General features: G+C 50.1%; 7 protein-coding genes across 7 annotated transcripts; 4 read left to right on the forward strand and 3 right to left on the reverse strand.

Moving 5' to 3' along the window:
• grc3 (uncharacterized protein) lies at positions 1-2,630 on the reverse strand (the record flags this gene model as incomplete). Its single annotated transcript, XM_057216885.1, has 4 exons — positions 1-1,587; positions 1,646-1,957; positions 2,008-2,534; positions 2,594-2,630. 4 exons carry the CDS (start codon positions 2,628-2,630, stop codon positions 1-3), a joined length of 2,463 nt encoding a protein of 820 aa, XP_057078768.1.
• A 332-nt stretch (positions 2,631-2,962) lies between these two features.
• On the forward strand, positions 2,963-3,958 carry N7516_004166 (DNA-directed RNA polymerase I subunit RPA34; the record flags this gene model as incomplete). Its single annotated transcript, XM_057216886.1, has 2 exons — positions 2,963-3,159; positions 3,214-3,958. 2 exons carry the CDS (start codon positions 2,963-2,965, stop codon positions 3,956-3,958), a joined length of 942 nt encoding a protein of 313 aa, XP_057078769.1.
• A 929-nt stretch (positions 3,959-4,887) lies between these two features.
• atg26 (uncharacterized protein) lies at positions 4,888-9,150 on the forward strand (the record flags this gene model as incomplete). The annotated part of the gene is made up of 3 exons (XM_057216887.1): positions 4,888-6,171; positions 6,221-8,788; positions 8,856-9,150. The coding sequence occupies 3 exons, from the start codon at positions 4,888-4,890 to the stop codon at positions 9,120-9,122; spliced, it is 4,119 nt and encodes a 1,372-aa protein (XP_057078770.1). The 3' UTR covers positions 9,123-9,150.
• A 479-nt stretch (positions 9,151-9,629) lies between these two features.
• N7516_004168 (tubulin-binding prefolding complex subunit PAC10) lies at positions 9,630-10,566 on the reverse strand (the record flags this gene model as incomplete). Its single annotated transcript, XM_057216888.1, has 4 exons — positions 9,630-9,728; positions 9,799-10,032; positions 10,191-10,431; positions 10,547-10,566. The coding sequence occupies 4 exons, from the start codon at positions 10,564-10,566 to the stop codon at positions 9,630-9,632; spliced, it is 594 nt and encodes a 197-aa protein (XP_057078771.1).
• A 175-nt stretch (positions 10,567-10,741) lies between these two features.
• Positions 10,742-11,675, forward strand: N7516_004169 (TMEM199/VMA12 family protein; the record flags this gene model as incomplete). The annotated part of the gene is made up of 2 exons (XM_057216889.1): positions 10,742-10,999; positions 11,115-11,675. 2 exons carry the CDS (start codon positions 10,742-10,744, stop codon positions 11,673-11,675), a joined length of 819 nt encoding a protein of 272 aa, XP_057078772.1.
• Positions 11,676-11,980: 305 nt separating this feature from the next.
• N7516_004170 (allantoinase alX) lies at positions 11,981-13,556 on the reverse strand (the record flags this gene model as incomplete). Its single annotated transcript, XM_057216890.1, has 3 exons — positions 11,981-13,003; positions 13,063-13,412; positions 13,457-13,556. 3 exons carry the CDS (start codon positions 13,554-13,556, stop codon positions 11,981-11,983), a joined length of 1,473 nt encoding a protein of 490 aa, XP_057078773.1.
• Positions 13,557-13,864: 308 nt separating this feature from the next.
• Positions 13,865-14,137, forward strand: N7516_004171 (uncharacterized protein; the record flags this gene model as incomplete). The annotated part of the gene is made up of 1 exon (XM_057216891.1): positions 13,865-14,137. One exon carries the CDS (start codon positions 13,865-13,867, stop codon positions 14,135-14,137), a length of 273 nt encoding a protein of 90 aa, XP_057078774.1.
• Between the last annotated feature and the right edge of the window lie 494 nt (positions 14,138-14,631).

A 14,631-nucleotide genomic window follows, 5' to 3' on the forward strand; every position in this document is an offset into this window, starting at 1 on the left:
CTAGTAGTCCGCCTCGCTCTCGCTGCCAGGATATGCCTTCTTCCTCAGCTTCCATAGTGACTTTTCTCGCCGTGCAGCAGCTTCACGCTGATGACGACTATTATCTTCCACAACAGTCATCCAAGGGACATTGCTCGCCCGGCGGACTCTCTCTCGCAGCAATGCAAGCGTTCGATTATGCTCAACTGGATCGAGTTCGTCTGCCTGTTCAATGCCAGAGTCTCCAGCTTTCCTCGGCCCAGATGTTGATTGCTGGTAGCGCCGCTCTGCCGCACGAGCGGCGTAGTATTCTTCACTGATAGCCCAATTCGGATTATCAAGCTGGCCGCGGACCAGTACAATGCCATGGCCTTGCTCGATCGCTTTTTCCAGGTGAGATGAGGGAATAGGAGTGGAGAGCTCAAGCTTGCGCGAAGAGGTATCAATCGAGCGGACCAAAGCCAGACCAAGACAGTTTGACGCTCTAGGATCCAATGGGGTGCAACTGCCGGAACCAACAAAGAGGTAAGGAAGGTCTTCGGATGTTCGTACGATGCTGTCAGCGATGGAAAGATCAGCTGGATTACCCGCGCTTGGGTTTGCTGAATCCATGTCAACGTTTTCATGGTCTTCGTCATTCGATGGCTCTGATGTTGCCATCCCACCCATGATAGCTTTCGGCGATTCGACTGCCACGACTCCTACGATAGCGCCTTCGAGCGTTTCGTGCAGTAAATCGGGGTTGATCTGGGACCCCATGACCATGACGCCCAAAATACCTTGTCTTGCGCCAGAATAGTCCACAGTAATAGGCCTCGTGCGAGATAGCGGTACATCTGACCAAAGGGAAGTGCTGAGATCATTTGGATGAGCCATATGGAAGTATGACTGGATTTGCATCGCTCGTAATTGAGCGCTTGATCGGCTCACGAAATCAGTAGGCTGGGAGGGGAGGATTGTCAAGGGGACTCGAGCTTCACGGGCAGCCAGACCTAACGGATCCACAACTTCTGATGGGCCCTTTTCACTCATATATACCACATCAGAGAGACCAAGAGATCTGACTAGCCAAGTTGCAACCTCCAATCCTTGCCCAAAGATCCAACCAGGGTAATTGATGATCAGAGGGCATTGGGGATGTTTCTCCAGCAATGAGCGGTATTGATCCATAAGATCCATGACCGCCAGTGCATAATGATCAGGGTCTTCTTTTGGCGATGCTGCGCCAATGTGATGCGCCCGCACTATTTCACCGTCACGGGAATCGTCCAATGATGGGTGGGTGAAGGGTGGACCGAAGAATGGAGAACGCAAGCGTGCAAGATAAACTTGACCCATAGGGGCAAACTCAGGCTGGCCTGGGTCTAGATCCAGGAAAGCAACTCCATCGGTATTAGTATATCCATTTTCAGTCTCGGGTGTCGGACTGAGAACGTGATTCAACAAGTAGCGACTAAAGGTAGACTTTCCGGATGCCTTGGGGCCACATATTAGTACCCGAAGTTGTCCTTCACGTTGTGAGAGAGATTTCATTGATGCACTCCATTTCTTGTCAAGGTGAAGTGGTCGGATATGTCTATTTAAGGAATCATCGGCCGATGTATACAACTGTCAAGTCAATTAGCTTTGAGCACATCTCGAACCGGTGTAGGGTATAATAGCATACCACTGAAAAAGTCCGCTTCGAGTCTTTTGCGGCCCCTTTCAGGGTGATTTTATCTGCAGCGGTGTTCTCGCCAGCCCAGATCCTTTGATACAAAGGCGAGAGGTCACGGAGGCGGGAAATACCGCTGGTGCAGGACTTGATCTCCACTTCTGCGTCGCCATCAATTCCAGCAACACATTTGATGACTGGCAAAGAGTGTGTTGAAGGAGCATAAACCCTATGCAGTTGTGAGGACGGATGTAGTTTCGCGCCCATCAGACTGACAACACCTCTTTTGACCCAGAGATCATAGTGGCCCAACAACGCCAGATTCTAAGTCAGGTCAGTATCCACCCCAGATGGCTGGAAGGGCTCGTCCATACCGTCCGTTCCTTGATGCGAATGCAAAGTGTACTCTCATCGCTGTAGACTATGTTGCTTCTGTTCAACCGAGCCTTGGACAGAGGGAAATTCTGGAGCTCTGATGGCGTTTCTGCAGGAGATTCATAGCCATCGGCATCACCCGCAATGGACGTAATATCATCCTCGTTCATCTCTCCCGCATCCTCAACTTGGTCTTTTTCGAACTGGTTGTCCTCGGGGTGCTTCAAAGTATCCTCCACCTCGGGCTTCAATTCCGATTTTTGAGGCGGGCTAATTCTTATTGGGCGTTCCGGCGTTGTCTCTGCGGGCAATGGCTTATCTTGTTTCGTTGCTGCCTTTGTCCGTGTACCACGATGTTCTTCATTTGTCTCAGTCGCCCCAGGGCCTTCAAGAGACTGCCGTGACTTTTTCGAGGGCGGCTCGCTCTCAACAACAGGTTGTACTGCATCCTTTGGTACATCCGCGCTCTGTGCTTGCTGTTGTCGAGCTCTGCGCGCTGCCAAAGCAGCGACGGCGCTAACAGGGCCTAGAGAAACGACATGTGAGCTTCAAATTGGTGTTGTAGAGCATGAATAGAGGGCTTACCAGCTGGTTGCTGTTTTTCAGCCTTTCGCTTCATCATGATAATATAAAATTCAAGCGCAAGAGCTTTGAGCTTGTGTTAAAAAGGAAAATGACCTCGATAATGCGCCGATAAGCAAAAAAAGTTGACTGGTGGTCCGTGCCCCGCGGAGCAGAAAAAAAAGATTGTTGAACTTGAACATCCTCACTCAACGCCGATCCAATTCATTTGGCAAAATCGGCTTTGCTGGAACTTCTCATATATATCCTGTGCATTGACTCTTTATCCAGTTCCATTTATCTTGTTGATCTCTTGTGTGCCAAACGCCGCGCATCTTTGCGAAATCGTTTTAGTCCCAGCCTCGAGTTTGCCCAACACATTGAACAGCCGCCATGGCATCATCCGACAGCGATAGCAGCTCGAGCAGATCGACCTCGCCCGAGCTTACGACTGAGAAGGAGAAAAAAATGACCCAACACTTGAAGGCACAGCAATCAAGCGAAGATGAGACCTCAGACTCAGGTTCAGACTCGGATAGCGACTCCGACGATTCCAGCGAAATGAAGCCCAGCTCCAGCTCAGGCAAGAAGTAAGAGATTACTGCACCACCAGCTCTGACGGTAACTAATCCATGCGTCCATAGGGGCGTAATCTCCGGTCCTCAGCCATACAAACCACCCGTGGGTTTCAAGTCTGCAAAGAAGCAGGCCCCGCCATCCTCCAAAGCATCCTCCCTCCTCTCCAACCTCAACGGCAAACAAGTCCTTCACCTCACAGCACCAGCCTCTCTGCCTTTGTCTCAGGTCAAAGAGGTGTGCATGGCCAAGGTCATGCAGGGTGAACCGATCATCTCTCATGGCGGTGTGAACTATGGTATCCCAGTCGAGGCTCTTTCCGAGGCCGGTCCCGCAACTAAATCGCTACTTCTTTTCGACGAGAATACACAAACATATCGCACAGCAGCCCAAACTGTCTCAAGTTACCACGTTCAAGAACTGATCGGTCTCCCGAGCACATCGAAAAAAACCGATGCTGTAGTGACAGAAATGCGCAAATATGTCAAGCCAGCCCGGCCGCAGCCGAAGAACTTGAAGATGCGCTTCCGGCCTGTCGGCACAACCAGTGCACCTCCAGAGACTCTTGGATCTAGCTCGGAGTCCGAGGCTGAGGTACCTTCGTTCAAAGTTCCCAAGGGAGAGGAACGGAAGAGGAAGCTCGATCACGATGAGGCTGAGGATGAAGCTCCCCAAGCGGCGGCGCTTCCTCGGAAGAAGTCAAAGAAGCACTCACAAGAAAAGGAGGAGGGTGATAGTCTGAGCCGGAAGAAGTCCAAGAAGTCCCACAAGGACAAGGAGGAAAAGAAGCGGAAGAAGTCCGAAAAGGCATGATTTGGCGTTAGTGTTTTTTTCTTCTTTTCTTTTTTGAAAATAGCTTTGTTTTAACGACGTCCCCAATACTATGTATAACTTACAGTCTTATCTTTTACCTTGGATCTGTTAGCTCTTATAACCGGCTGCAATTTAAAGCATGAGTTTGGCTTTTTTTTTTCCTTGGATAAGTCATAAGAGAGCTTCAACTTCAATTTGGCAATAATGAATAGCATAACTATCGCTAAGACCACCTATTTTTGCTTTTTGGACGGGAATCTCAACGAAAGTAACTAAGTTCCAGGATCAAGTCAAATTTAGAAGAAAGATTAGAGAATACTAGCTTAATACACACATCGAAAGATAGAACCTACAAGGCTGTATGTTGTAACTATAGATATGATCTATATATTTTGCCTCAGGCATCAAGCTGACATAAGGGGCGATGGAGTCATAGATCACATGCATGCGGAGAGAGCCCAGGTGATGTTTCTCCCTTTGTGTATTTTAAGATTTCTATGAACACTTGGATAGCATTGCTTTCCATTATTTCCACTTCTATAATATCTGCAAATAGATCATGGCGCTTAGATGATTTGAAGTGTGGTTTGACAGCCTCATCCATATCCGGTGTCCAAGCTTCAAAACGCTTATCGGCCTAGACCCTGGAATCCCGTGCGTTGTTCATCATTCACCCTGCTTATCACGATCTGGCGCCTGACCGAGGGTTTGAAGTGACAAAGTCACTTGGCGTTCAGGTTGATGTGTCTTCCCATTTGACCTGTGCATACCCGATCGTCATAGTTCCTATCGGTGCCGAGCTGTCACCTGGCTCGAGCTTCTGACTGCCCGACCGGTTTTAGTGATTCACCACGCCCTAGCATCGTTTACTCCCGTCCTTGACCTACATTTTGCATCGATCGTATCGTATCGGTATACCAGAGATAAGAATGAGACCACTAAGAGATGATGCCAAACGTCGGGCAGATCGGCAGTTGAGCGCAAGTATGAAACCTACTTCGTCCAACCGTCCATTTTCAGATCGAGTACCGGACAGATTTAAGGATGGGGATGATGCCCAGTTCGATTTCACAGCTCCGCCGCGAGGTATGGGTTCACGGGACGGCAACGTGCATTACATGCAGCAATCTCTCTTCTCCATGATTGCTGCTGTCGGATCCAAATCAGACTTCCATGCCCGGTTTGATGAATCAAGTGATAGTGACGGAGAGATGGAAGAACACCCGCAGATTGAACAAACTAGTGGGAAATTAGCATCTCGGAGGCCTGTGCCATCCTTGGACTCCCACCGGCCAAGCAAGACATCAGAACCAAACACACTCGTTCTAGAAGAAAGAGGACGTCGCCATCAAAGAACAAAATCAGACAATAAGCTTTTGCAGAGACTACCCAGGTTAGATTCAGAAGGCAGGGCAGACGAGTCACCAAACCAACCTGACTCGATGCTCAAGGTGCCTCCTCTAAGGCGAACCCGCAGTGCGACACCGCGAGCAGCTCCAGTTCTAAGTCGCATGGTTGAAGCGCAATCCCACTTTGACTTGACACCGTCAACACCATACTTGCCATCAAATCCGAACAAAGCCATGGAAGACCAGCCGCAATCATCTGCGTCCGCTCTTTCTACACGATTGATGAAGATGTTTGGTTTTGCGAAGCCTGAAAAGGTCCTGGTGGAGTATGCCTGCTCGTTGCTCCAGAGCATGCTTCTTCAAGGCTACATGTATGTGACGGAAGGTCACATCTGCTTTTACGCCTACCTTCCAAAGAAGTCCAACGTGGCGATAAAGTCGGGGTACCTATCCAAACGTGGCCGCAAGAATCCCACGTATCACCGCTATTGGTTTGCTCTGAAGGGTGATGTCCTCTCATACTATGTAGACCCCTCCAATCTCTATTTTCCTAGCGGACATGTTGATCTTCGATATGGGATCTCTGCGTCTCTCGCTGAACGTAAAGACGGCGATGCGAAAGACTTTCAGGTCACCACTGACCAGCGGACGTATTTGTTCAGAGCAGACAGTGCTACCAGTGCAAAGGAATGGGTGAAAGCTCTCCAGAAAGTCATCTTTCGGACACATAATGAAGGCGATAGTGTGAAGGTATCATTCCCAATAGCGAATGTTATTGACCTGGAGGAGAGCCCAATGGCCGATTTTGCGGAGACCTTCAAAATTCGAGTTCTCGACAGCGGCGAAACATATGCAATTGACGAGGTAGGTCGTGGGACGAACGTTACTATGTTCATTGCTGATCACTCCACAGTACTTCTTCTCGTTCTTTGATTCGGGCCAGGACGCGTTAAACTACATCAAAGGCCTAGTCAATGCTGCATCGGCTACTACCGCAACAAAAGAGTCACCGGGTGAACACGACATCCGACATCAACCCGAATCAAGTCGTACTGCCCATAAAAGACAGTCGGTCAGCAGCGTTCGAATATCCGATCAGAGGCAAGGAGATTCACCACGCAAGCGAAGCTCCAGTGTAGGGAATGAAAACCAAGGCTCGGCCGACTCATTTGCGGAGCAAGGGACCGGATCGTCGCCGATTATACAGTCGATGACAGACACCACTGAATCGGCCAGTCAAATACTGCACAGAAGCGACGTCTTTCAATCGCCCACTATGCACACACTGCAAAGACGCACATTGGATGTGGGAGAAACCGTTCAACGACATTCCGATGATACAACTCCCTCTGCATCTGCGCGGCTGGACGTAGATGCAGCGGCAGGCTCTCCATCTGGAACACTGGGTGGCAATGAAACCACAGACGGCACACGATATGCCACCGGCCATTCTAATCCAATGCAATCTTCAAGACCGAGCTCGGTTACTCATCTGAACGAACTTGTCAAAGCAGGCACATATCCCCTTCAACGCGCCGCTGGTTTTGCTGAATACTTGAAAAGCCGCTCGAAGCAGATGAGTACACTGTTAGCAACAGAGTCAATGGGCTATATAGAAAAGGTCTCTGGCATGTGGATTGGTGGACAGAAGCATTATGGAGAGCGGGAAGGGCCATTGCTCGAAGACCAGAACGTTGACCCCGAGGACAACGAAGGTTCATTCAATTATGGGGATCGCTTTCGTGCACACTTTGCTCTCCCATCTAGCGAAAAGCTGCAGGCGACTTATTACGCTTACTTGCATCGTGTGCTCCCGCTCTACGGCAAGATCTATATAAGTCAGAAGAAACTTTGTTTCCGCAGCCTTATCCCTGGTACTCGGACCAAAATGATTTTACCGTTGAAGGACATTGAGAACGTTGAAAAAGAGAAAGGCTTCCGCTTTGGATACCATGGACTCGTTGTCATTATCCGTGGTCATGAAGAACTTTTCTTTGAGTTCAATGCCTCAGATTCACGAGATGACTGTGCCGTCACACTGCATCAAAATCTGGATTCCGTGAAATTCCTAGTGGAATCTGGCCTGCTAGCAGATGAAGAGCGAGATGAGGTTGAAGCAGCCAAGGCTGAGCACCGCATGCTCCAGGAAGCAAGGCTGGACCGCCCTGAGGAACACGATGCATGTCCGAGTTTCACAGAGGATTCAATGGAGATACATCCGTTCTTTGACGATCCTCGCGCTTCCATTATCAACTTCAAACCTCCCGAGCCTCTAAGGATTACTTGTCTGACCATCGGCTCCCGGGGCGATGTACAGCCGTACATTGCGCTTTGCAAAGGACTGCTTGCCGAGGGTCACAAACCGAAGATTGCAACCCATGCCGAGTTCGAACCCTGGATCAGAAAACACGGGATCGAGTTTGCTCCCGTTGATGGTGATCCCGCGGAGCTAATGCGAATCTGCGTGGAGAACGGGATGTTCACATATTCCTTCCTCAGGGAGGCTTCGTTGAAATTCAGAGGATGGATCGATGATCTTTTGTCGTCGGCTTGGATTGGTTGTCAGGGCAGTGACCTTCTAATCGAGTCACCGAGCGCCATGGCTGGAGTCCACATTGCAGAAGCATTAAGGATTCCGTACTTCCGCGGGTTCACTATGCCATGGACAAGAACACGGGCCTATCCTCATGCTTTCGCGGTGCCGGAGAATCGCATGGGTGGAGCATACAACTACATCACATACGTCATGTTTGACAACATCTTTTGGAAGGCCATCGCAGGGCAAGTGAACCGCTGGCGAAACAACGAGCTGGGATTGAAGGCCACAACTTTGGACAAGATGCAGCAAAACAAAGTCCCGTTCCTTTACAATTACTCGCCCTCCGTGGTGGCCCCGCCTCTCGATTACCCGGATTGGATTCGCATTACCGGATATTGGTTTTTGAATGAGGGCACCGATTGGACTCCCCCAGATGAACTATCAAACTTCATTACGCAGGCCAGAGCGGATGGCAAGAAGCTCGTGTACATCGGGTTCGGATCCATTGTGGTCTCGGATCCTGCTGCCCTGACACGGACTGTCATCGAATCGGTCCAGAAAGCAGACGTCCGATGCATCCTCTCAAAGGGCTGGTCCGATAGGCTTGGTGACCCATCTAGCACGAAGACTGAGATACCTCTACCACCAGAGATTCATCAAATCCAATCTGCACCCCACGACTGGCTTTTCTCTCAGATCGATGCTGCAGCCCACCACGGCGGAGCAGGAACCACCGGCGCAAGTCTTCGAGCCGGTGTCCCCACCATCGTCAAGCCATTCTTCGGAGACCAATTCTTCTTCGGCTCCCGGGTGGAGGATCTAGGCGTTGGCATCTGCATGAAGAAACTGAACGTCAGTGTCTTCTCGCGGGCTATTTGGGAAGCGACGCACAGTGAACGCATGATTGTCAAGGCACGGAATTTGGGCATTCAGATTCGCAATGTGAGTTGTTCCAAGACTATTTAAGCTAAGTGGATGATGGAGTGCTAATTTGATATTCCCTGTTTAGGAAGACGGTGTGGCCACTGCAATCCAGGCCCTCTATCGCGATCTTGAATACGCTAAGACCTTGGCCCGACAGAAGTCGCTTGCCTCGTCCACCCCATTCTCTCCTACACCTACAGCTAAGGCCTCTCCAGATGGAGGCGATGACGACCTTGATGATATTGAAGAGTGGACCTTTGTCGGTGATGAAACCGGCTTCGACATCTCGAAGCGGATGCGTGAGCGAGCTGCTTCAGATTCCGACAGGCTAGGTTCCAACATGTTCCAATGATTTTGTTCTCCCAGGTTGATCGATCGGCATTTTGTTTTTTTTTTTGGCGATATCCCAGCGCTCTGTCGAGATCTTCGCCATCCTCAGATCCCCGCCCTGTCACTGGACAACAATAACCTGCTGAACAGGCGCATTGGACTGGGAGATGTTCATAGTGAAGGTAGCGTCCTTGGGCTTCACGAAGATTGGGATTTTGCGAGTTCTATTTTCTTCCTTTTTTGGTTTCTTTTTGCGATTTTCTCTTGCCTTCCAAGGTTGTTGACGAATCATGACATGCGTCTCTTTTCTTTCGTTTTATATGCATAGGGGCCTTTGGTTTAGAGCGTATTCTTCTAATATCCACTACTTCATTTCAATGTTTCTCTATGCGTTATGATTTCCTTGATTTCTTTTTTCCCTTGACATTTAACCTGGAAGATAATAGACCATTCATAATCGATGACATTGGCAACATTTTTATAATATCCAGTAAATCCCTTCAGAAACATTCAGCCACCAGGGCGGTTCTTATTTTTTCGTTTCCTCTTCACCCTTGCCATCGGCCTTATCTTTACGCCTTTCTACAACATCCCAGTTGTACACACGCGCCGTGGCAACCTCCAATGTCTGCAAAGAGTTAGCGTTAGCAAAAACAAAAAACGCCAATATATGCCTCTCGCAGACCGAATGAACTTACCGTAATCTGCTCGCGCAAGAATTCCAGATCCTCCTCGCAATTCTGCAAGCTCGACTCCGCAGCATTGAGCTTCTCATCCAGCATGGTCTCCGCCTCGCCGAGCGGGTACGCCAACATGACATTCGCCCCGAGCCAGAGGTAGACCTCTTCGGCATCGGCAGGGGAGATCGCAGCCCGGGCGTAAAGGGTATCATTGAGTTCGAAGTTAGTCTCGAGGTCTGAGTCAGGGTTGGACTAGACAAGATCATTGTATTAGTGAATTGATATTCCCGATTATAGTTTCAGTTTCGTTCTTTTTTTTCTCCAATGGACCGACGCTTCACGAAGCACTTTTTCTCTCCGAATTGCGTTTTATGAATGGGGTCACGGATGCGAGGGGGAGGGACATTTACCTCCGTGCGCAGCTGCAGGAACCGCACCATCTCCAGCGTCTTCCTGATATCGGGGATCTTCTCCCGCAGACCTTGGCCGCGGCGCTGGGTGTTCACCTCCATGAACTGGTACTTGGAGATCATCTCCTGGAAGGAGCGCAGGGTAGGCTCGACTTCCTCGCGGGAGGAGACGTAGTCGCTGACATTGTCGATGAAGGGTGCGACGGGGATCCCGCGCGGGTTGGTTTGTGTTGTTACCGTGCTGGGTGGAGGGGTCAGTTTCCTTGTTTCTGTGGATGGCATGGGATTGAGGTTGGGGGGATTGAAGATCGAATGCGATTTCTGTAAAGATATATAGAATGGGAATTGGAATTTACCTCTTCTTTGAGTCCGCCATGGTCGCAAAGATGTGTGTGAGAGAGAATGAGAGAATGAGATGAAGATATGACGATGTGGGGAGGAGGAGCTTAACTGCCCACTTTTTGGGGGTTCCGCTTTATCTCTCCCCTGCGATGAACTAAACCTCAACGCATTCGACTTGATTCCCCTAATTTCGTGGGATTGGTATCAGAATGGTCCTTCTTCTTACGACGGATCGCATCCTCGCCGCGTTCGAGGCTATTCCGGCTTCGCGCCACGAGGAGCTAAATCTGCCTACCACACTCGAAGCACAAGGCCCAATAGCCCACGAGCAACTGATCCGACTTGCCAGATACCTTCAAACAGACCCAGAGTACAAAGAGCATGTCTCTCATACCCCAACAGTCCTCAGCTCCCTCCTCCGCGGAACGAAAGTCTACGTTCCTCCGCCGCCAAAGAAGCCAGAGCCCGTACGTGGTCTATACACAACCCTATCATCCCTGCCCTTTCTTTCCCTTCCTTTCCTTTCCTTGAATGCATAGAAACCACACCAAACCAGATCCTAACATTTCAAACACAACCCAGAGCGCCGAATATCTCGCCTCAAAAGCCCGCCTCCTCGCCGCAACAGAACAAGAATCCTACAACCGCCTTTTAAACCCAAACTATCAACCAAACGCCGACCACGCGGATCCACACACGTCACCCTACACAAGCGACGGCCGAATAGAAGAGGACACGCTGACGGTATCGCTTGTTTCTAGCGTCTTCATCTCGGTGCTTGTGACCGGGTTCGGCGTGTACGCGGCGCTCACTCGGTTCCCGACGCCGCAGATCCTGTCAAATGAGGCGGCTAAGGTTCTTCTTGGGCTGTTTTCGGCGCTGAGTGTTGCTGTTGCGGAGTCGTTTTTGTATTGGACGTATATTGGGAAGGTGGATCGGGCGAGAGTTAAGGAGAGGGGGGTTAGGGAAAGGAAGGTTGTTATTGGGGCTGTTGGGGAGGAGGATAAGGGTGTGGATGAGGGTGTCGAGGTTGGGGCGGAGAAGGAAGAGATCTGGGGGAAAGGGGTTAATGGGGGTGTCAGGAGGAGGGTTAGGGAGAAGTGGGAGAAGGGGAGGGATGGGGAGGATGTTAAGAGTCTTTGATATGGATTTGTATAGTATTTCAATATATTTAATAATAATGACTCTACATGTATTTTTAAGACTTGAATGGATTCATTTGATTGCCTTCGGTATTCTATCCCTAAAGCTACAATGCGCTGTCATTAATCTAACGGGTTATAGATGCTGCGTGATCATTAGTGCTCGTCAAGAGGGTTCGATCTCACAGGTCGAGATCGAGATGTAAAGTGGCAGAAGTATCCAGAAAGGAGCAAGGCGAACTGCCGAGATGTCAACTTGTCCCAATTGTGGGTAAAAGAAAAAAGAAGAACTAAGCGGGAAATGTTTCAAACCCGTTTCTCAAGAAGCAGCTTGCCATGCGGCGACTGACTATCGAAGCCCTGGTCACGGCTGAAGATTCGCTCACCACGCAACCAGGTCTCGCGGACCATGCCGCGCAGAGTACGGCCCTGGTACGGGGAGCATTTGTTGCGGAAGAGCATGGTACTCGGCTCGACGGTCCATTCGGCAGAGTCATCGAAAACACAAATATCAGCATCAAAGCCGACAACCAGGTCACCCTTGTGCGACTGCAAGCCAACTTGGGCAGCAGTGTTGGCACAGCAGAGACGGACGATGTCCTGGAGGGCGTTCTTGGTGTTCTCGTCTTCTGGCGAAGAGGTCAGGCCTTTGCGACGGCTGAGGTCTGTCCAGAAGATGGGCAGACCCAGTCCAACGGAAGAAATGCCGCCCCAGGCAGAGAAGAAGTTACCGCTCTCCTCTTCCTTGCCACTGGTACAGTGACCGGGGATATGGCCTGGGAGCATCTTCAGGTCTGGTGTGCAGGGCGAGTGGTCAGAGACGACGGTCTTGATGACGCCGTCGTCGGTGTGTTTCTCCAGCTCTTCCCACAGGCTATCTTGGTTCAGCTTGGAGCGGATAGGCGGGCAGCACTTGTGGCGGGTGTCGCCGTCGCGTACTTCCTCGGCTGCTAGGGAGAGATAGTGGAAGCAGGTTTCGGCGGTGATCTTGACACCATTGGCGCGGGCTTCCCGCAACAAGGGGATGGCTTCCATTGCAGAGAGGTGGACGATGTGCAGAGGCAGATTGGGAGCAAGATGAGCCAAAGATAGAATACTTTCGATGGCGCAGGTCTCGAATGAGGAGGGTCTCGAGGCCAGGAAAGTTGCGTACGCCTCAAGAGGGCCAACGGGGTCTGCAGGCGCATCAGAAGTCTGAACTTCGTCACCCACAGATTCAGTAATGGGTGGCTCCATCTCGGCGTGGAACATGAGAGTTGTTGGCTCATCGGCCAGCTCGGCCATGACCTTTTTGATATCCTCTCTGCCGACGGCGGGGAACTCATCCACCTATTAAAACGGTATTAACACTGATTCGAAAACTCACGACGCTGATATCATTCACTTACACCACTGTCAATCAGGAAACCCTTGAAGCCGCGGACACCCTCTTGGACAAGAGCCTTGAGCTCGCCTGCATTGCCGGGAATGATACCGCCATAGAAACCGACATCAACCCAGCACTTGCCCTGTGCAGCCTGGATCTTCTCTTTCAGCCCGTTCACGGTGGTAGTGGGCGGGATAGCATTAAGAGGCATATCAATGACGGTAGTCACACCACCAAAGGCAGCGGCTTGAGTGCCTGTGTAGAAGCCCTCCCATTCTGTGCGGCCGGGCTCGTTCAGATGAACGTGCGCATCAACCAGGCCGGGCAGTAAAACATGGGGGAATAGTCGGTATAAGGAGTATCGACGGGGAACTCCGATGCTGGAATCACGGAATCAAAGATAGCGGTGATTTTACCGGTTGTCCGTGAGATCACCACAGTGGCAGAGGTCAAACGGCCGGAGATAACGGCGCGTGATGAAGCGACAACGGCAATGGAGGGGAGGTTAGTTGCCATGACTCTTGTGTATTCTATACTTCAGACTTGAAACCCAATGAAATATAAAGATTTAAGAAAGCTGTGCAGATAAGACAAAGAAGATAAGAGGGGCAAAAGCCCAAAGATAAGGGGATTGGGGGAGATATAAATACGCCACCAAAGAAAAAAAAAAAAGAGTTCGGGGTCCCACGTTGGGGTAGACGAGATTTCACTTCCAGCAAAAGGGAGATCCAGGGACATCAAGGGAATATCCACTGGTCCACTGCCGAGCCATTATTCCAGGACATCTGGATATTACCAGTCAACCGGTCCAGACACGGTGGTAGATGCAGAACGGCAGTCACACTTGCCATACGCCATACTGGAAGACGATATTCCCCTCTGCTTTCTCTGTGTCTGGATACCAGTATACTGAGGAATATCGATCTTGCATTAACCAAAGCAGAGAGGAACCGGCCGTGAGGGGACCGTCGGGCACCGCCGATGTCTCCGACGTTGAAATCCGCGGGCGATTCCCGCCTTATCGCTTTATCAGCTTACTCGATGGAAATGGTCTTTCTCCCGAGATCGCCTGGGCACCTTCGGGCATTGATTCTTGATTCTTCTTATTCGATCAAAACTGTTGTCCCTGTGGGGAGGAAAATATCCGTCTCGGAAATAGTTGATATATGTTGGCTCGTGGTCTCCTGTTTTCGCCGATTCCATACCCGAGAACAGGTTTGATCCTTGGGGAATCTCTGGAATTTCGCCATTGTATCACTGGCCCGTGAATCAGGAGTATAATCCACCTGGCAGATGCTTAATGTGACGTTCCGATGTTTGTTAAAGAGAAATTTCAAATATGTCAAGGGAGATATTTAATCTGATATGCTGTAGGCCGGTCAGGGTTATGATCTTGGTGCCTTCGTGATACCCCAAAGATACATACCTGACTACATAACTATAAATATGTACCTAACTACCTCGTATACAATAAAAGTTCTCAGGGAGATTAGTATAAGAAGTTTCAATCATTCGCTATCTCAGCAGATGGTAGTACCTACGTGGTTTCCTCCCTTTTTTTTTTCTATGATTTTTCTATGATTTTCATCTA

Source organism: Penicillium verrucosum (assembly GCF_028828655.1).
Source record: "Penicillium verrucosum strain IBT 35672 chromosome Unknown utg000001l_segment0_segment0, whole genome shotgun sequence".
NCBI lineage: Eukaryota > Fungi > Ascomycota > Eurotiomycetes > Eurotiales > Aspergillaceae > Penicillium > Penicillium verrucosum.